Source organism: Semicossyphus pulcher, unplaced genomic scaffold (assembly GCF_022749685.1).
Source record: "Semicossyphus pulcher isolate SPU_LCO1_2020_fin unplaced genomic scaffold, fSemPul1.0.p SCAF_17, whole genome shotgun sequence".
NCBI lineage: Eukaryota > Metazoa > Chordata > Actinopteri > Labriformes > Labridae > Semicossyphus > Semicossyphus pulcher.
The window spans coordinates 6,486,032-6,507,905 of NW_027211681.1; the positions used below are offsets into that span (position 1 = coordinate 6,486,032).

The window sequence follows — 21,874 nt, forward strand, 5'->3', positions numbered from 1 at the left end:
TAGCTCAGCTTTTGTTTGAGGTCCAAAGAGACACAGAAAGAAGGAGAGAGTTTGTTTATTTGAGGCTCAATTCGAAGGAGAAAAATTACAAAGATGGTTCTAACCTAGATGAGGAGGATGTAGATCTTTATACATCTGTTCGTTACTGTATGTAACAGACGGCAATATAGGTACTTTGCAGAAATATAAGTCACACTTTTAGTGATGCTGTGAAAGAGGAAAAGACCGTCAAAATAAAAGCATTTGTTCTTTGGTGTGTGTACAATCCAAGTCACCCTGATCGCAGTGGAACTATTTTCACTAGTTTACTTTCTGCATAAGCATCTGTGTTCCTGCAGTGTACAAGACGTTATAGGTGTATCCGTGCAGGGATACAAAAACATGAGGGTGCAAGAGTTTACATGACTGGTAAAAGCACAAACATGCACACTCAAAGCCTTGTCTTCAGCTGACACCAGATGACCCCTCCGTTCAAAAATGAGGTCAGCCATGTTTGTTCTTCACCGCCCTGTGTAAACGCTGTCTGTAAAACCTCAACCACCTCCCTCTCAGTGTAACACTGAGCTCCTTTGAAAGCTCTCTAACTTAAAGAAATTGATCCGTTCTACTGGGATTATTCCACTGCTCAGCTCACTTGTGGCTAGCAACACAGAAATAAACAGTCTCTGACTATTTCTAAAACTTTCTTTTTTTTAACTGAATGTATAACCTGGGCTTAAAATATACTATAATTAGAGATGTATCAAAGTTCTTTCCTGATGGGTTACTCGACAGTGGGACAGCCAAGGAGCTACAGGACACTAAACAGGACACGCTGCTATCCCTGCAGTGGAAAACTTCTGGCATTGGTACCAACACAAGTGCTGTCAGCTGCTCCATCTCAACTCTGATTCATGGGGAAAATGTAACAGAAAGATTTTAAAGTAAATTCTCTCTTGGCAAGAACCCGTTGGCTCTTCTGCACGATGACTCAGACACTACAAAGAAATGGAAATGACTGTAAGTAAAAGCTGCAGAGTGGAAACCGTGGCACTCAGATCATTGGACGGTCATCATCAATTAGCAACCCGCAGGCTGCATCCAAACCCCAGAGTGAACTTTGATCCAAAACCCGGCTTCCAGCAAGGCTGCATGGTTTCAGAGAGCCGGCAGCACAAGACAGGATGCCGCTTCTGTTTGAATGATTGGCTGACTGAATGAGAAACTTAATGGTTACTTAGTGGGGACAAATTGATGGATCTTTGAAGACATTAAATCACAGAATTGAATAATTACATAATGTGGGTGGAATTTGACATTTTGCTAATTTAGTGACTCTTTTCAACAAGGTTGGCTCACTGGGAAGAAGAGTCAGAAAGGAGGATGTGCAGCACCATTAGGCGAGTAAGAGAAGGAGAAAAATATTCTTAATACAATGTTGTGGTTCTGCAGGCTCAAGCTCATGCAACTGACCTAAAAACTAGTGCAACTTGTACCCGTTATTCTATGTGAGGTTTTCGAACTCGACTGTTTTTTGCAGATCTTTGCATCTGCAAAAAGAACAAGAGTTCAGGTCTGATACTTGACTCTGCCTACAGCGAGGACCCGAAAATAGCCCTAAAAAGAGTGAAACTCAGGTGAAACACACAGTATGCTACTGCAGTGTTGCTGTACATGAGAATATACACAGAACTTGTTGTAACATCCTACAATTTTACACTGTGTTAAAAATGTTTTACTTTATTTCCCAGAATGCCATTTATGAAACCAGATAGTGAGCAGAGTTTCTGCAGACATTAAAATAAAGTATAAAATTGGAAGTTCATCCAGATAAAAACTACATCTGCATAGAAATGTAGAATCTTGAAAGCTTGTAGTCCAAGTCATATTGACCAATCAAGTATCAGCAGGCTGCAGCGTATGCAGGAAAAACAGTCTGTGTGGAGAGCAAAAGACGGAACGTAATATGCCGTAATGACGTCCCAGCTCCCATCAGTGTGATCTGACAACGATTTAGCTTCTTATTCATCTCTTTATACAGACATCTGCAGCAAGTCAGATTTCCCGACTTCCTTGAATGCATCAGAAATGATTGATCAGACCTCCGTTTAACAAACAAGCATTTTAAAAGTTGTTTTCTTCTCCTCTTGAGGAAAGGTAAGACAAAGGTAAGATCCGTTAATTCGTAAATCGCAAGAATAACGTTGACTATTTACAGTGAAACTGAGACTCACCAGAAACAGATGAACGGAGCGCTCCTCCGATGGATTTAATATCTGGAGGGGCAAAATTCACTTGCCTTTATATCTGAACGCACAGTCACTTCTTAAGTTGCTAACTGGACTGTGAACAATGCAGCACATGGAAAACAAAGACTTGACTGGAAGTCGTTTATCGCTAATCGCTGGCTACACCGGACACGCCCGACATGTTCACCCCAGAGGCTATATCGTCTCAGACAATAGCTGATGGGTTCTGAGATTGATCTGCATTTAATGAAGGCAGGCACCATTAAAGATTACTGTCAGCTTTGGTTAGTTTGCATGCTGGTATCCTCCCTGTCGTTGATTTCCTCCTGTGTCATACTATTATTAACCAATTAAACTAATAATGTTTCATTTAGATATTTTCCATTATATTCAGCAGCACTGTATTTTACATCAAAAGCAGCAATAAAAACGGCTCATGTAAGGCAGATTGTTGCTCTCTGAAGCAGCCAGAAACTGTTAACAGTATTTAAGGTGACTTTTTTACTGTAAAGGACCTCTACACCTCCAGAAGGTTGGAAAGTAAAACCTGGCTTCCCTGATCCACCCACATCTACAGTATATCCACTCTAAGCCGAATCCATCCAACGTGACCTACACACACCTACACAGCACCTACATATAACACATAGACTCCTACTGCAGCATTCATGCAACAAATAGCAGCATTTAGACACCGAGGCAGGTATGAAAACCGGACAAAAAGGTTAAAGCAGAGATTAAACACAGGAGTGGAGAGAGAGCAGGGCGATGTTAAACGGGGCTTTAGAGCAGAACTGGGTGAGTCAACCAGGGAAAATAGAAATGTAATTATTGCTACTGTCTGTCACAGGCTCCCAAAGGACACACTGAAGTATAAATAATAGAATATGGACAGTAATGATAGAAATGCTCGCTCCTGAGTGCACTTTCATTGAGTCAATGAACAATAGGGTGTCTGAAACAAACAGGAGGGTGACTTCCACAGCGCCAGCAGACAGAAAGAAGCTGTGTGTTAGCAGGAATGAGAGGCGGAGGACGAGGTTGGTGGACTACGTCTGTCCTTCAGCAGACAAACAGAACTTGTTTTGTCTCCATCAGCACCTCCCAATCCCATCTCCATATCACCCCGACGGACAACACAAACACTCTCTCAGCTCATGTTTCTGGACAGTGCACAAACATCTCTTGTGACTCTGTGTTTCATTTTTGCCATTTCAGTGTTATTTAGAGAGTCTGTTTGTCTGTCTCTGTTGGTGTGGTCGGAGTTCCTGTGTGGGTCCATGTATGGGGTTTGAAAGGACATCTGGTGCCTCTGGCGGCCGTGTTATTTCCTGTTGAAGGTTTTGGCAGTGGCCATTGATGGATCCAAAAACACACTTCTATTCACTCACAGTTGAATTTGTTTGCGCACTGTGAAGAATCATGCACTCATCATTTTGCATCTAAACAAAGTAAGCTTTCCATCTCGCCTTAAAGGCATCTCATCCATAGGTTTTGTTACACTGTACATTTGTAGAAGCCTTGCTTCGATTTAAGCCTCGTCGGGTTTCTGGTTTAACGGGTGATGCTGGTTTGCAATTATACTAAAGATTGCTGTTAAAAATTCTGCAGGTATCACAGACACTGATTACTTTTTAATGTCAAACACAGTATGATCATTCTTAGTTGAGGTACTAGTTTAAATAGGTTTACAAGGAAATAAAACATGATGCTTTGATCAAGCTAAATGCTAATTTGAAATTTGAAAAGTAACTTACGTATTTTTTTTAACTGTTTCATAAACCTATGCAAAGTTCTTTTAGTGCTTAAACCTTATCAAAGTACTACAGTTACAAAAGATTAACCTTACAATCCTCATAACTGTCCTGTGAGCACGTCACAGGTAGAGCTGCGGTGGTAACCGCATGACAGCAGACCCGGTGACCGTCATCACCGCTTATTTATTTATTTACTTTTTAATATCATAGACCTATAGCTTGCTTACTTAAAATCCCAGGTTCAATAAAGTAACTGAAACTGAAATAAAGTGTGAAAACGTTTTTTCCCATCACTCAAACTACACGTCACATTTACAGGTCACTGTAGAAGAGGCATGGAGAAAACAGTTGGACCTGAATGGTGTCAGGTTTAAAGTTTGCGGAGAAGCAGCAGTGAGACACTTCTCCGGTGATGGAGAATGAAAGAGAAAGTAGAGCTGAACATATGTCAGAGAAAGACAGTGAAAAGGTCGTTATGTGTAGCGGCGGGAGGAAGAAGCTAAACAATCAGCGCTAATACGAGCGCATGGAAGCACAGCACGAGAGCACCGCAGCTCAGAGTTTCCGACCGTCAGTTGATGCGGATAAAGGATAAAGCCCTTATCACAGGTACTCTCCAATGGTCATATATGTTGCTTTGGGAGTTATTGCTTTCAAAGTATTTTGTCGTTAAGGTATGGAACGTGTATCAACATAAAGGAGCCTCAAAGAACACAGAGAAGCTAATGTCTTTCCTGGGATCACACCAGATGTCAGTGTGGTACCTCATTTAAATAAAATAAAAATAAATATATATCAATAAAAATAAAATAGATTTTTCGCAGTTGAAGCACATCTGAAAACCTTTTGAATTTGCTTGTTTTGTTTTTGAGCAGGTTGTGTTGGGCAGGTTACATGGATGACATCATAACTTACTCATAGCTTGTTTAACATGTAAAAAGATTACTTCTAACTAATTACTCAAAGTTAAATTACACCACACACTCAAACAAGACAGGGTGGTGCTTTACAGCAGCCAGCCTGCAATTTGGAGGTCAAGTTGTACCATCAACAGCTACTTAGCCCCGGAGTGGACACACCATGTGTAGACAAAATGCATGCAGGATCACACAGTCAGCACCTACACCTCGTAATGAAAGGATCAGTCTCTGAAAATGATGTTAAGTTTCCTCCTCCTGGCCTCCTACTGCACCTCCTCCCTGCTAAACGCTCCGCCATGTAATAAGAGTTCTGTTTGGCCGGCTGTCTGCGAGGCATCTACAGCAGCTAATGTAATCTGTGATGCAATCTGGCCTGAGTGGGCTGCGGGCTGGTTCAGCAATTCTATACACACACCTCCACACATGCACACACTGGAGCAAGACAACACATGCAAATGACAACATGCAAGTTACGTCCACATGAGGAATCTGCTGCCATGCACCACCGAGGGACCACCAGTCTGCAGGTTTGCACTTCAACCAACACCTTTGCAGGTGATAATGGTGGTTTCCATCCCAGGAGTACAGACCTGCCTTATAAGATGCTGTGTGCTCATACATTGGGGAAATATGTATAGGTTTTCACACATGCCTCATACACATCATTATCACGTGTCGACAGCTGTCTGTGGCAGTGCAGCAATGAAATTTACTTTGAACTGTTTCTAAATAAGACAACGTCAAACATTATGTAAAGAAGGTCAGAATATAACAGTCTTAAAAGTGGGAGGGAGGAAGGCGGAGAAGGAATAATTTTCGCCGTCTTCAGTTCGAGCCTGTTCGTTAAAGTGTTCTGTGAGGTTACGTAAGGTTATTACAGTACGCATTCGTGCCACTTAGATTTTGCCTTGAAAAATTCACTTCTCTTTTTAAACCAAATCAATTCTCCAAATGCGAACACTCCTCTGCCTCCAACTGCTTAACAAGTATTCCTGCAGCCCCGGCGTCTTTATTACTGAGAGAATGTAATAAAACTGTATTAGCTGCATAACAGAGACATGTGTTGAAGCAGACGACAGGGCCTGCGAGAGCTTAATGAATGCTCAGAGGTAACAGCAGATGGAGAAGGGGAAAATGCAAGGTCTCAGCCCAAAGTCCTGAATAAATATTTGTGCCTTATTTGACCGACTCAATATGTTTTGGAGTGAGATCAACTGTGTTTAATCTGTCGTCACTGTTTAGGTGTTTCAACACACAGCCAGAATAAACTGAATACATATTTATAACACATTAAAATCCTTGATAGGATATTAAAGCAGCTGCAAGAAACACATTCTTTAGAATATTAAAGGTTATGTGAGCGTGTTTGCGTGATGCAGACAGTTAATGAACGAGCTGAGAGAGAAAACTTGCCAAAGGTGAGAGACAGACATTTGGCAAGATCGCACATTAGTCATCACCAATCATAATCAGAGCTTTATGTACCCAGAAATGTCAGGGCTTTTCACTTTTCATAGCAGTTTTGATTAGAAGTCAATTTAGATACTAAATAAGGTTTCTGTGCTTACAGAATAAGAGCATAAATGAGACAAATATGGTAACTGTATTTGTTGTTCATGTGGAGCTGTTGCACCTCTTGGTTACCCACAATTCCCCTCTTCCTTCTGGTGATAATTTCATAAGCAAATAAGTCAGTGAAGTTCAATGCCGGGTTCTTTTGATGCACTGACCCCTGACAGCCGGCTAATTGAATGATTCTGTGCGCCGGCTGTCAGCTCATTGCCCTCACTATTGTTCCAGCCGATGTGCTAATGCACTGTCATTATAGCTGGTGGATTTACAGCAAGCATGGAAATACATGGGAAAACTGGCTTCTACACAAATATTCTACAAATAGTTTGGTCAACGTGCAGGCTGCAAGACAAATGGTTTGCTATTTTATTCTGTTTAAAGCTAAACATGTGTCTGCACTGGGATGTACGGTGGTTAGTGCTGTTGCCTCACAGCTGGAAGGTTCCTGGTTCGATTCCCAGTAGGGTCGTAGGCGGCTTTTCTGTGTGGAGTTTGCATGTGCTCCCCGTGCATGCGTGGGTTCCCTCCGGTTTCCTCCACAGTCCAAAGACATGCTCGTTAGGTTCATTGGTGACTCTAAAATTGCGAGGTGTGAGTGTGAGCATGAAAGGTTGTCTGTATATGTTCGAATTACTGACTTTTGTTTCTGTGTTTCCTGCACGTTTGCTCTTAATATATTTGTTTTGCAGGTTGTTTTTCATTTGCAGCACATTTACTTTGCTTAACTTGTTTTGGACCGTTGAATTCTGGATTCGAAGCACGTTTCTACTTATGAAAATGTTTGACCTCGTCAGGTCAGCAGATCCGCAGCTTTCGAAGCCGCACCAGACAGACACAGTTTGTTTTTGTGATACTTTGACTCGGGTATTTACAACCAAGTTTGACACATTATGAGTAATATTATCTCAGCCTAACCACAGCGGGCCAGCCATTATTTACTCTGAACAGCTCATGCAACACTGTTTGCAAAGTCAATATTTATAAATTGTTAAATAATCCCTGATTTATAGACTACAATATTAAAAATATATCTGGTTGTATAAACTGCATCTATTTGGAAAACACCCAAGACATATAAAAGAAGAATTTATATTGAAAACAAATAAATATTAAAACACAGATGATCATAAAAGAGGGAGAGAAGCAGATATAGTGATGAGCTTAATGTCATGGGTATCTTATAGGGTCTATAGAGGCCGGATTGGTCTGGATATAAGACAATCTCCCTTTTCAAGACCAAATTTGTTTTTATAGAGAAAACTATTTTATTTTACCTTTTAAATAAAATCATGTTTTAATATCTGTTAGATTAAATTATCATGTTTAAATTTCAATAAATCAATAACCATCAAACTGAAGTGAGGTCTATTTATAGAGCAGTTTGTACACAGCTGGATGACAGCTCTGGTAACGGGCATACCTTTCATTCTGTTTTTCAGTAACACACTCACACGCTCTCCTGTCAGTCTCTTGGAAGCGGCCGCTTTGAGGACCACAGTGTGATTTTCTCTGTTACCATCTGTTACAGCGGCCCGCTGTGGCGGAGGGCCGGGCTAAGCCCGCTGAGAGCAAAGAAGCACGGGGCATGGAGTATGCGGCGCTACGCGATGCTACAGTGGCTCATCATCTTTGTGGGCTTACCATTTTCGGACATCACTACTCCGCCTTAGTTGTTGGTTATCTTGTCCTACTTTTGAGCCATATTTTTTCCGGACGATCACCAAGTCCCTCCATCTTTCATCCCCCTGGCACTGTGAGTTGTGAGTGACAGCTGACCTCAGTCATGAGGGGTACACTCACTTTACAGGTAAGTCTACTGTTGTGAATGTATGTATATTGGCCTTTAAAAGTCTAGATCCCAATATAAGACAATCCCACCTTTTCAGATGCACGTCAACGAAAAAAAACGTGGTCTTATATTCAGACCAATACGGTAATTGCCTCCCAGAACCATTTTTTTTTCACCTTTTTTTTTGGAGTCCTGGAGTTCTGCAGGATCTAAAACTTTCGGGACTTCATCGTGCGTCACAGTAAATGAAGTAAAAGCTATAAATAGCATCTCATTAGAACCTTTCGGAGCTCGGCGGGCACAGACCAGGTGTTCCTTTGAAACAGGAGGCATCAGTAATTAAAGCGGCTGGAAAAGCCTATGATATGATCAAGCAGAACAGTCTGAATAATGAATAATGGTGATAGGGATGATTGCAAAGCCATGACCCTGCGCTCGGATCCTGTCTTTAGTTTAATTCTGATGAGACATAAATTAATAGTATATCATGCACGCTCGTCGCGTTGCAGAGACAATCCGGTTACATCAGAAACTCCAGCCAATACACGGAGCATGTCGTGACTGTTTAAAAGGAGAAGCAGCGCGAGGCCCACGCAGCAGACCACACACACCGCTGCAGGAATACAGATTTGGATTGGGATTACCTAGCGAGTGTGTCGTAACAGCGAAGCGCTTCTTATAGAAGAATGTTAAGCGGGAGAGGCTGTATCGATCTGTGTACCAAATGGGGAAAACCTTTGCAGCATACTGATAAAAAAACAGCCATGCTGGATTCACTGCATTACAAACAGGCAGAGCTAATGGTGGGCAAGGTTCAATTTATGTTAATAGGTGCAGGAGATAGAGAGGGAATGACTGTGTTGAATGTAAAAAGTCAGGTAATCGACAAAAAAGGGCAAAGTTGAAATTGATCCAGGTTCACACACACACACACACACACACACACACACACATACACACCGGTTCAGGTGCACCACACCTACGATTTAAATCCATTTAATCCAGTGTGTGCTAACAGGGAGGGGAGGGGGGGTAATAACGAGGCCTACCTGTGACCTGCAGCTTTTCGGCGCTGACCTCACACTTGAGGAAAACACGCCCCCTCCTCTCGGTGTGATCGGTTCCACACAGGCTGGGCACGTTCATCACACACTGCTTGTGGACGTTCATATCGCAGGCTGGAGGGACAGAGACATCAGAAAAAGACATCAGTGAAAACAGAGATAAAGATGAGCTTCACGCATTTGATCTATGAGGCTCTGGAATTTTAAATGGCAATTGATTGATTTTTTAATTGTATAAAGTTTGCAAGCATTTTTAACACCTTTTTCCAACAGCTTTATAGTTATTAAAATAATTCATGAGGTTAAAATTGGGGATGCACAATATGGGATTTTTTGCCGATATCCGATATGCCGATATTTTCCAACCCTTTTGCAGATTGCCAATTTCGATACCCATATATAAGGCACATGTTTTTTCCACCTTAATGCAGAGAACATCAAGTCTCCCCTGTCGTGGAATTAATATGATGCCTACTCTTATTGTAGTGGCCAAAAACTCTTGCACTCTTCTTCACGCTTGAAGGAAGAGGCGTTGTACAAAAGGTCATGTGTCTGATCACTTAAGTTTCTCAGCGCACCTGAATGCAGCATCCCCCCGAAACCTAACAGTGAGGGAGACATGCCCGGGCTTGTTTACTGCACCCCCTACGGACACATCAGTGATCGGTGACGGACTCTTTTTATTGTGTGTGCGTCCATGGATATGTAAGTTAGTTTTGCACTGATGTTTATGTTACACTCTGTTAGAGTCGGCTTTGGCTGCGAGTGTATTTTCAGCCTCTTCTAGCTTACTGTTTAAAGACAGTGAGCTGTGAGATTTGCTTTACATATATAAGGACATATTTTAATTCCATTCCCTGGATCATAAACGTTTGGCTCGATATTAAAGGATCGTGTTTTTCTGAACGCTGTGAGATAAAAAGCTTATGACCCACATCCAGCCCTGTGATGTCATGCATACATGACATGTGTGTCAGCCTAACCACAAAACACTTACATCATCCTGCCACCAGGTTAGTAGGTGAAAAATAATTAAAATTGGCTGTGCTGCTTTCTAAATCTTCTATTTAATGGCTGTTTAAACTGTCTTGTGGCTCACCAGTGTTTAAAAATACCCCAGTGCAATCTTATTGTGGTGTGATTAGACGTGCAATTGATCTGCCAAAAGAATTTGCCGCTCCACGTCTCTATTTCTGTGCACCCCGGAGCCATCATTAGGCATTAGACTGGTGGTCTGCAGCAGGTGCAGGATAATGTATTTAGGAACTCATTAAGGCATTCAGACTAATCCCTTATCATCACAAGATTAAAAGGAAGAGGAGTGAGGGAGGGATATTAATAAAGACTGGGTATAGCTTTGATAGCGAGCCCATTCAGGGTGCACAGAACATACGTAGCTGCAGCCTAAAATAGACGACGTGGGATTTTAATGAGCGAAAGTCAAGGAGGAGGGGACGTGTGCCGGCCTATGATATTCAGTGAAGAGGAACAAAAGGCTCTTTATCAGGAGAGTGATGCTTTCTAAGTGGCTTTAAAACTGAGAATAATGTGTGGAGGCAAACCATTGTTTTCATGTGCGTGCAGCACTTCTGCCTCATTGACCTCCTTTACAGTTCAAACATCACCTTTAGGCCAAATCCCACTTCATACACAGCATTTAGACAATAACCTGCAACTAACACTACTCATAGAGTATCATAAAATATTCATTGTATATGGGTGTGAAGTTGCAGGAATGACACTCACAGTCGCACTTCATGCCCTGGTGGATGAGGCCGTACAGCAGAGAGCCACAGTGGTCACAGAACGTGGGGCTCCCATAGGTGTGGATCTTAAACTTGTGCTTTGTTCTGGGGTCCTGGAGGATTTGAAAGAGAAAGGAGAACATCAATGAAAATGTAAAGGAATTACTACTGTAATGATCAATTAATTAAAAGGTAGAAGATCACACCTGGGTGTTTCAGTGTCTGAATTTAGCAGTTAAATGAGGTCTCATTATTGTGTCCTTCAAGAAGTTTGAAACTAAATGCCATGATTTTGTCTTGATTTTGTTCATATATATATATACTGTATATTAGAGATAGACCTATGTTTTTTCAGGGCCGATACCGATACCGATTATTAGTAGTCAAGGAGGACGATAACCGATATTTGCAGTAAAAGTGAAAATATTGGCTTCAAAATTTTGAATAATACAAACTCCAACACTTAACTTTGTTTAAATGCCTTTAAGCATATGTTTATCAAAAAAACAAACAAAGAGTGCAGGGAGTTCCCAGGGTCAGCTTCATCTCTTATAAAGTTAAGTGAAAATTTAAATAAATAAATAAATAACTTCCTGAAGTTTTATTAAGTAAATAAAAAATAAAATTAGCAAAGAAATGAACCTTTTTCTCCTCTCCGCCGTGTGTGTGAGCACTCTGCATGCACAGCTTTCACTGCTGATTGGCTGTTACCCGTGCCATGGCTCTGCATGTAACCAATCAGTGCTGTGGGTGGGACAATGCTGGAGACAGAGTAGTGACTGCAGACAGAGAGGCGCGGCTGCATCAGAGGCAAAATAACCCAGTTTTAAATTGATCTCTTATCGGCCGTCGGATTAAAAAATAAGGCAGATGCCGATATGCGTCAAAATACCGAATATCGGCGCCGATAACCGGTCTATCCCTACTGTATATATATACTGTATATTATATTATTATTATTATATTTTGTGCATTTATTATTTGAATTGCTGTTTAAATGAATCCAGTTGAAACAAATGTAAGAAAGAAATACCAATCTAGTGAATCAGGTACACACCCCTGGGACGTATGATATTCTGTATATGCAGTGTTGAAAAAATGCTATAATGTTGTATTTTTTCTTGATAGTTAAAGGCGTCCAATAAGGCCATTTTTCATACGCTATGTCATCCCTAAAAAAATGACTTCAGCCGACCATAGCTGCTTCCTTCATCCTCTGACATCCTCTCTCACTCAATTAAAACTGGAACCTAAATGAACCGACTGCATCACAGGACACCGCTGTGTGTCACCAGAATAAAAGTCGCTCAGGAGACACTTCACTGCTGATTGCTGACCTGATTACAATCAGCTCTCATTTTCTTTCTTTAACAGCTTAAAGTGGGAGCTGTAATAAGCATTTGTTAAAGCATTGTTCCTGGGTTGTCTCTCCGTCATCGTGACCGCATCTCGAAAATGATAAGTGAGTTTGTAGTCAACAGGATTAACATTAAATTAAAGAGCAACAAAGCAAGAAATACAGTCCAGTTCACAATTGTAATCAAATGATTCACTTTTAAAGCCAAGCTACTCATTTATACACATCTTAAACTGCCATGTATGTAAATGTACTGCACAATAATAGGTGCATTATTGTGAGATGTAACGTTGTTGTTTTTGCTGATCAGAAGATGGCTTGTGTGCATAGTGTGCAAATCAAACACGTCAGAGCTTCTCATTCACATCGCTCCTCTCTGGCAGTTCATTGCCCGAGGCTGTCTACATACATTTTTTATGAGTCAAAGTGTGAAAACATTTGGGTCTAATGCAGAATATAACACAGCACAGTGCGTGTGTAGGACTGGGTAGGAAGGAGCTGTATGTTGCATTAGTCTGATTATATGTTCAGATAAAACACTTCCTGTTGGCTTTGGTTGTGTTTGACTGTTTCCCTTCAAGCAGGATAAAGTTCAGGACTCCACCCTCCGTTTTATCAACCATGTCTTAAACAACACACCTTCTGGTGGAGCGACACAGTGAGTTTATGGTGTCGTTAACTCATTTTATGAAAAGCTACTCTTGTTCTGTTCATTCAAAAGGAAGCCAGTCGGACGCTGCAGGCATTAATCATTTGAACACTCATCATTTGAAGATTTACATAAAGCAACCACATCAGGAACATCACAGCAAACATAGACCGGAAAATAAGTCTGATTAATGTCACAAATAAGCAAACATACTACAGCAGGTAGGTGACAGGCAGACTTCTAAGCAGATCAGGGAACGAGGTGTCTATTCTAAATCGCCTCCTATAATCTATTACCAGAAATGCCTTCCAACAGTCAGAGACTTGTTATTGACGAGGAAGGCAAATATTTTATCACCCATCCCCCCCTGAGTGTTAATTCTGTATTAACAGTGCTTAAGTGAGCGTTTTACAGGATCTAAAACAGGATGAAACCTCTGCAGCTGTGTACGCCTGAGAGAGGAGATTCACACCGAGACCGCACTGAATCACAGTCAAGCTACATGAATACATGATCTTTAATTTAAATGTAATCCCAACAAATATGTTTTAATAACACACAGTTCAAAGCCAAGCCGACGTAAAAGGTTTATAAGGACTGCACAGGGAGGATAACCTGCGTCTAGCTGTAACATTGTTCAATTTAGAGATGCCGATATGACGTGCAATAAACCTTGATGGTGCATATAAGCAATAATTTTACTTTGCTTGTGTGTCCTTTTTCACCACACGGTCTTAAAGCAATCATATTAAATGTGCATTTTGCAATGTAATTTCTGCAGCCTATTTGTCAAGTGTATTAAGACACATGTCGCTCCACCTGAACCCTCTCTACCTGTTTTCTCTCTCGTCGCTGACAAAGGGGGGTTTGTCTTGTAAGAACAAAATAGACTTAAAGTCCCAAATAGTAAAAAGTATGATTGTTTGTATGTACATGAACACGCTGCATTTATCCGACATTAATTCCAGTGTGTTTTTTTACATCACAATAAATATCGCAGAACAAAAAATTACCGCAATATCAGTTTTTTCCAATATCGTGCAGCCCTATACTGTACAAAAGGAACAGCCCTATAGTGTAGATGTACTTCTATTAGAGAATATGTTAAAAAATGTTTTAAAACTGTTACAACGCATCTTCTGCTCTGTATTTGCATTAGTCATTCCTGAATGGGCAGCTTCATTCCTCCTTTGCAAGTTAACACAGCACCCATTGTCTTTATGTCTCTATCAGGTGACCATCACCACTTGCTTGGCCAGCATCCATATATATTTTGATACTCAAATATGGAAATATTAAGTATAGAGAGTAAAATTAATATAGAGTAAAAACAGGCAGAGACTGAGGAAGATAACACAGAATGCTGGCAGAAAGAGCTCCGGCGGTAGAGACAAATGATCCTTTAAGTTTAAGGCACCTAAACTTCAGCAACTCTCCTACATTCGTGAGCTGAATACTTTCACTTTGCTCTGTGTGTCCCTGCAGAACATTTACAATCTATAACATCCAGTATCAAACTAAACAAATGGCCCAGGGTGCAAACTCTACCTTAAGTAAACACGTGTGGGTGTTAAGTAAAGCCGGTGTTGTTTGATGTGAACAAGCTGAACCTGTTATTTACATGTTTTGTTCTTTTGTACACTGAGAAGAGAAAGAGTGAAGAAGAAAATGCAAACATAAGCACGATGCAACAAGTACCCATCTGTTATGATATCTGGGGACAAATCTAAGGTATAAGCAGAGATCTGTTAGAAGGCCGCTGCAGCAGTATAACTTAAGTTTTACGGCGTTGGGTATGCATACGTTCATGCACTCATTTTGAGAACCCGCCGCTTCTGAAGCATTCTCTGCTGGAGTGGAGGACAGACGCGTTTACAACAACCTTTCAAAGAGCTTTTCGTCTCATTCTCAAGTTGTGTTTCACTGTAAATCTCTGTCTGAGTCAGAGTCTGTTTAAGAGTATTTGCATTGACAACATTATCCAGGCTAGGCTGGGTAATGTTAGGCTCTTTGTTTTACATAAAAACAAGGGAGCTTCATATGCTCTTCCTGCAGCCGCTATTATTTTGTATCTTGAGAAATAAAGTGTCCAAAGAGAATCGAATGAAAAGAGCGTGACCCAGGAGAAATACATCATCAGTAAGAGGAGCAGCGTGTCGTATATCTCAGCGAGGGCTGACAGTGTGGCATGGTGAGGCGCCACAGTAGTCGATGCTGCATGCTGTTTGCCATTTCAGTCAGTCTGACACCGGTCTTTAGACTCGTGCTACAGAGAGTCTCTCAGGCTCCTGAGATCTCGCTTTCAATCTGCCTTTTCCCCGCCTGTCAGTCTGCACACGCTTCACACCGTAAACAGGACAAAGAGAAATGCTTCCTTTGTCCATCTTAAAGCGATCTGGGATAAGTCCTGATCTGGAAATAAAAGCTGCCTTTGAAATATCAAAGTACGGAATTTCAATACCCTGTATTCATGTAGACAGTAAATATTTTCATCAGTCAGTTCCTTCATGGAAATGAAGGAACTGAAACATGTGTCTTAAACTCTGAATGGGCTTGGTGAAACCCTGCATCATCCCAATTAATCAACAACAAACCTTCAGTAGAGATTACGGCCATTTAGTGCAAAGGCCCAGACAAAACATATATTTTGTTATATCTACAACTAGTTAAGGAATATTCAAGCGATTGATTTCAGGTCCTGTAGTATAAAACATGCTATAAGTAATTGATAATGTATAGTGAGCAGGTTGTTGCAGCAGAACGTAACCCGGACGGGGTCAGCAGGCCTTCCACATCCAAATAGTACGCCGCTTTTTACTCGGCTTCTTACTAAAGAAATCAAAACACATTTTTTTTATTGATTTAAAACGATGTATTTTTTCTGCTTAAAAAAACTTCAGTGGAAACGGTGCAGCTATCTTTAATATCGGCCTATAAGCTGTTCTAACTCATTTTTAACCGATCATTTCTATTGATGATGATGTAAGACAAGGTGCCTTTTTTTCTCCACTTACCATCTTTAAACTGAAGCGAGTATTTAACAAAGCTGTGTAATAAATGGCCAATAACAGACTATAATATGAGCAGATTTAACTGTTTATTGATGTAGCTTTTCAACAACTATAACTCCATGTTGAAAATGTCACCCTCAACACATATATTCACCAACTCGTGGGAATTTTCTGCTGAGTCAGTGATTCCTGAGAATCCCATAGCAAGTTCAACATGTGAAACAAAACATGCATTCAGGATCTGGCTATGACAGGAAGTGTGGAAAATCTTCCCTGCCTGTTCAAAATAAATGTCCAAAGCACACTTGTATTCAGTTTCAAGGCCGCTTCACGCCAAATGTGTGTCATATTATCACTTTAACGGAAAGAAAATTACACAATCACATAAAGTACACATTGTCCAATTAGCAGCCTGAAATCGCTGTGCACAGGCCAGCAGTCTGTGTGCTCAGGACAGACAATAAAAGAGAGAGAGGTAGACAGACAGGAGAGATAGAGAGAGAGAGAGAGAGAGCAGCTGTGCCGGCTGCACTTACTCATGTCCACCCACACACAGCTGATCCTGAAGGATTATCCTCGTTTCCCCCCCTTTGTTTGGTTCCCTCCATCCACTCTGCAGCATGAATGAGTGACGGTGACTCTGAGCCACATTCAGCTGCACATGGATCGTCAGCCACATCAGCTTTTAAAGGGTTAAACATGGTTTAAATGTTTTTAGATATTGTAAAATACTCAACATAAAGACAGAATGATAACAGGCCACGTGTTTGACATACAAGCTGGTGAATCAGAGGAAACGTCCTACTATGTCTTTAAAAGTGAGAGTGTGGATGTCTTCAGCTCATCACCTTTGCGTGGTGACTCAAGAATTATTGTCATCACTGACTGCTTTAATTAATATTTATAAAATTAGCGGATTATTTCTGTTAAATGTCAAAAACTAACATCACAAGTTGTTGCATATTTCCAGCGCCTGAAATTCTGTCCTCAAATTGCTGATTTTTTCTGACCAACAGTCAAACAATCAGTCTAAGGGCATTCTAGCAACTCTGTAAAACTGTAACTAGGCAACGCTAAAATGCTAATGTCTGCATGCTAATATGCTCACAATGACAACGCTAATATGCTTTTGTTTAGCATGTTTTTTGTTAACCATGTAAAGCATGTGAAGTTAGAGTTTAAGCATGCAGAAATGTGCTAATTAGCTCTACACAAACAGTACAGGTGAGGCTGTACGGAGTGTTGTCAGTGCAGGTGTTTGGTCACAAGCCAAAGCTGATGGCACTAAAATTAGTCATTAAGATTCATCTTTGGGTATCACAGACGGTAATCATTGACGGTTGTCATGGTAATCAATCTAACAGCTGTTAGATATTTCAGTCTGTTCTAAAATGTTGTATTTAACCGATTTTGTCATGTGGTTATGCTAGCAATGACGCTAACACGACTAAAAACACAAAGATATTTGATCCACAATGAACTCAAAGAGACTGTATGACACATTGTAAATTGAGGTATTTTTACTTCATAATTTGAAGTACTAATGTATTTTTAATCATACTTATAACTGAATCATTTTCTGATACCACTTTTAGCTAACACACAAAACAAAGTGTGTTAACTGGTGTCTGTGTTGACTGATTACCGAGCTGTCATTTAAAGTTTCACTCGGACGAGCTGTAATGTGCTCAAAATGAAACCTGTAAATGAGTGTATCCGGCTTCACATCATTGAGCACACTCGGTTGTCCATTAACTTCCTGTCTGCGTGCTGCAGGATAGAAGGGTTTACCCCTGTGGCTGCTCTCCCACATTACTGCCTAATTGGGTCTTAATGGGAAATTCAAGACAGACTGGGAGACGCTGCCCGACCACAAGAGCAGGAGACGGAGAGTGTAACGGCGAAAGCCATGATGAACCAAATCACGAGACTTAAAGCAAAGCAGTCATGATGGAAAAATGGAACCAGAGGGTGTTATGTGCCGACTGGATGAGCAAGAAGGTTGCTCTTTGGTTATATGGGAGCCAGTAGGATGGCCCAGATGTCACATCCATTTTCAAAGACGTAAAATAAAGTACAATACTTTGGTCTTTGGTGTACTGTTAAGTCCATGTTACCTAATTCAAAAAACAATTAAGGGCTGTCTCTGCACAGTTTGTTCTGGCATGAGTGCAGCAGTATGCAAAGTATCAAGCTGTTACAAAAGGGATGGTAACAACTGGATGGAGGTTCTCAGACAAAGAGGCATGATGTAATAACACAGAAGATTAAAAACGTTCTCAATGAGCCATCTGGGATAAACAGCACAACAGAAAAATAAGATTTCTTGATAAATTCAAATTATACTGAGCTTGAAAACACAGACTGAACATACAATGCTTTGATAGATGGGGGTTAATGATCACCCTGAGTGTAAAAGTGATGAATAATAAGCCCAACCCAAAAAAAGTCCTTCTACATTGTGCTCCTAATGAAATACTCAAAGAAAGTAACTTAAACTAAGCTATTCCACAAAAGTTACTCCAAACTAGAGACTTATGAATTATATTTGAGAACCACAGAGTAGATTTTGTTTACTAAAGTAATCCCTAATGCATTTTAGCATTTGCCCTGAAGCAATCCCAGACAGACTCCCCATCTGAAGCCACATATCAAAACAGGGCAGGGCACAGGGCAGGAGGCCGATCAAAAGACAGGAGGCGACCAGGAGGGATGGATGAAAACAGAAGCGTGGGGGGGTCACAGCACAGGGATGGTGGCTAATTAGCCAGACTCTCCAATCCAGTTTAATTAGCAAACAGGACGCCGAGCAGCCGCTGCTAATGAACAGCCTTGGCAGAGCGAGGCTGAGCAGGGGCTCCCCAGCAGAACGAGGGAGAGGAGAGCGGAGGTGGATGATGGTTAAGACTATGGGTCACCCTCCGTCCTGCATACACACGAACATAAATAATCTCCTTGTTAACTAATGAAATATTCATACATTTACATAAAAGTGCCAATTACTTTTACACACTGGACAAAATACAGCAACTTTAGTGCTGATTTTATGACTTAACAGTGAGTCAATCAAAACAGTCTTGAATACTTTGAATATTACAATATTTAAAAAATGATTCAAATAAATCTGGACAAAGATGCTATTGTAATAATAAGCAGATGGCCATCTGCTGCAGCTACATCTATCTTTATTTAACTTTGAAAAGGTCCTGTAAGGGAGACTAAGTTAATGCACTGAGCGTCTTGCATCTGGTCAGCCTTTGTCAACATGAACAGACATCTGTGAACTAAAGTGAGAGGGCGCTCGGTTTGTATTATGCATTTATTAATGTAGAATGTGTGCAACTACAGCAGCAGACTGTGCAGTGTTACATTACAAGGATAAAATGAATGTGCAGAATCTCTTTACACATATTATTGAAGCTGTTCACTAGTATCAGTCAAAATAGGTTTCTAATTATTTACCTGTTATTTGGGAGCGATTACTATCACACCTGTTAACATGTGCATGCTAACAGCACTCAGTAACTCAGTTGGCATGGTGAACAGGTATAATTAGCACAACCAACACTTTGTTGACTGTGAAGCTTCTACACACTTGTGCAGCATTGCAACACACTTAACAATATTCATCATGCACTCAAAACCAAAAAGATTTCTGATTTTGCATAATGCATTTTGATAACTGAAACACTTTTAGGCGTAACTGACAAACTTTCTGCAAACACAGAATAACAGGTTACATCTGTTTTCTGCTGGTGTGTGTTTCATGTCCTCAGACCAGCATGCAATTTTAATGAGTTGTACATCATGGATTCTAGACAGAGGAAGATTTGGGGATGCAGACAGAGGAGACCTGTGTCCCAGTTCAGGGGCTGCATATTTCAAAGGACGTATTTGAAGGTCAATTGCATCACAGCGGCGTGTCGAAGGCTGTCCCATTTCCAAGGCTCTTCAGATGCAGCGGACAAATGCGAGGAATCCATCGGGTGCATCCTTCACAGCCCAAGGTATCCCGAGATTTAATACGCGCCAATCCAACTTGATTGAACAGCTAGCGATACAAATGTTAAAAATAACGAAAGGGGCCTTGAAACTAATTGTCTTCAAAAACTAGGTTCAGTTAAGTGAAGTTGGTTATGATAGCTTGTTAGCCAGCTAGCTACCTGTTGCTAGGGGACAGTAGCAGCATTTGGTGACACAAGGGTAAGGGCTTGAACGGCTGGTGACGTAAACAGGAAATCCTCCATAGACCAGACTATCTCAATTCAGATCGGCCTTCGCGGTCTACACAGGCTACAAATGACTCATCCTTCGTAGAGCACGCCAGTTGAAGGATGCAGCCCCTGAATTCAGACACAACAATTTAGTTGTTCTGTGAATTTCCACTTGATCAGAGCACCTGAGTTCAACAAAACAGTGTAAAGGTGCGTCTGCTTCCTCGGGCAGCAGGTCAATGAAAAGACAGTCCATGGTCGATTTGAATGTGAGCATGTAACGCTCTGTGGTTCTTTCTTTCATCTGGCTGCTCCGCTGTGTCAGCAATAGATTTCCTGTCAGAAGTCTTTGTCATGCATTAGCATGCTACACGTGTGAAAAATCCAATGGAAAACTGGCTATGCATTTACACAGCCAAGGAATTAGCAGTCTGCTGACTGTAAAGCAGTTCCTGAAGTGCACACACGCTGATTACATAACTGCTTCCCAGTCTATAAATTGATGCTGCTCATGCTTCACTGGTGAGCTAACAAAAAAAAAGTCCAGTTTGAAAGGTGAACAAGTGCCTTAAAATCAGCTTCGGGGACTGATGGTTGCATTTTTTGTTTTATTTTATTGCATGGAAACATTTGGAGAAATCCCAGTGCAGCATCATCAAAGAGTCTGGAGGCTAATACAGTCCAGCTGCCTCCCACAGAGTTAAAAGAGATCCACCTGGTGTGACATTTGCAGCCGGAGAGAGAGAGAGAGAGACGAGAGAGGGTGAAAGGAGACGGATTGATCATCTCTTCCTTCACTTCTCTCTTTGACCCGTCTGTTCCCTCCAGGACTGAGAAACAGGTTGTTACAGTGATGCTTAAATGTGAACAATTCCCTTAATATCCAGGGTCACACCAGCATCAAGCACCACTAAATTCCCCTCTGAATCCTCCCTTTCTCCTCTTATTATTCGCTCCTTCATCTAAAACTCGTGTCTCATCACTCTTTTACCCATCATCCCACACTGCGAGGTGACATTTGAAATTGAGGAGGCAGTGTTATACTTTTTGAGTCACCTCTATCTTTGTTAACGTATATCAGTATGTGTACATGCACGGCCACACGCACAGACAAAAAACCCATGCAGGCAAGAGAGGCTCGGCAGGATGTTTTCATTCTCTTGGAAATAGTGAGTACATGCAACATATGTGTGTGCGTGTTTCACAGTCTCCTAAATAAACAGGCATTCATCTGCTCTGAGCATATTCAAGTATTCCGTGCATGCGTGGGTTCCCTCCGGGTACTCTGACTTCCTCCCACAGTCCAAAGACATGCTCGGTAGGTTCGTTGGTGACTCTAAAATTGCCCCTCAGGTGTCAGTGTGAGCGTGAAAGGCTGCCGTCTTGGCCAGGACTCCCTTGTAAAAGAGATCTTGTATCTCAATGGGATTATTTCCTGGTAAAATAAAGGTTAAATAAAATAGAACCCCGCCTCTCGCCCAGTGACAGCTGGGATCGGCTCCAGCGCCACGCGACCCTTAACAGGGTAAGCAATATAGATAATCAATGGATGGATGAATGTTACGCAT

The 21,874-nt window shown here is 41.2% G+C and overlaps 1 protein-coding gene across 2 annotated transcripts in view; it reads right to left on the reverse strand.

The window, feature by feature from the left end:
• prkcaa (protein kinase C, alpha, a) overlaps window positions 1–21,874 on the reverse strand; it is a 146,694-nt gene that overhangs the window by 59,495 nt on the left and 65,325 nt on the right. For both annotated transcript variants that reach the window (XM_069665212.1, XM_069665211.1), the window contains exons 4-5: window positions 11,077–11,188; window positions 9,316–9,444 (exon numbers count right to left, since the gene is read on the reverse strand). In XM_069665212.1, the coding sequence (XP_069521313.1) occupies window positions 9,316–9,444; window positions 11,077–11,188 (241 nt within the window). The remainder of the gene's footprint in view (window positions 1–9,315; window positions 9,445–11,076; window positions 11,189–21,874) is intronic.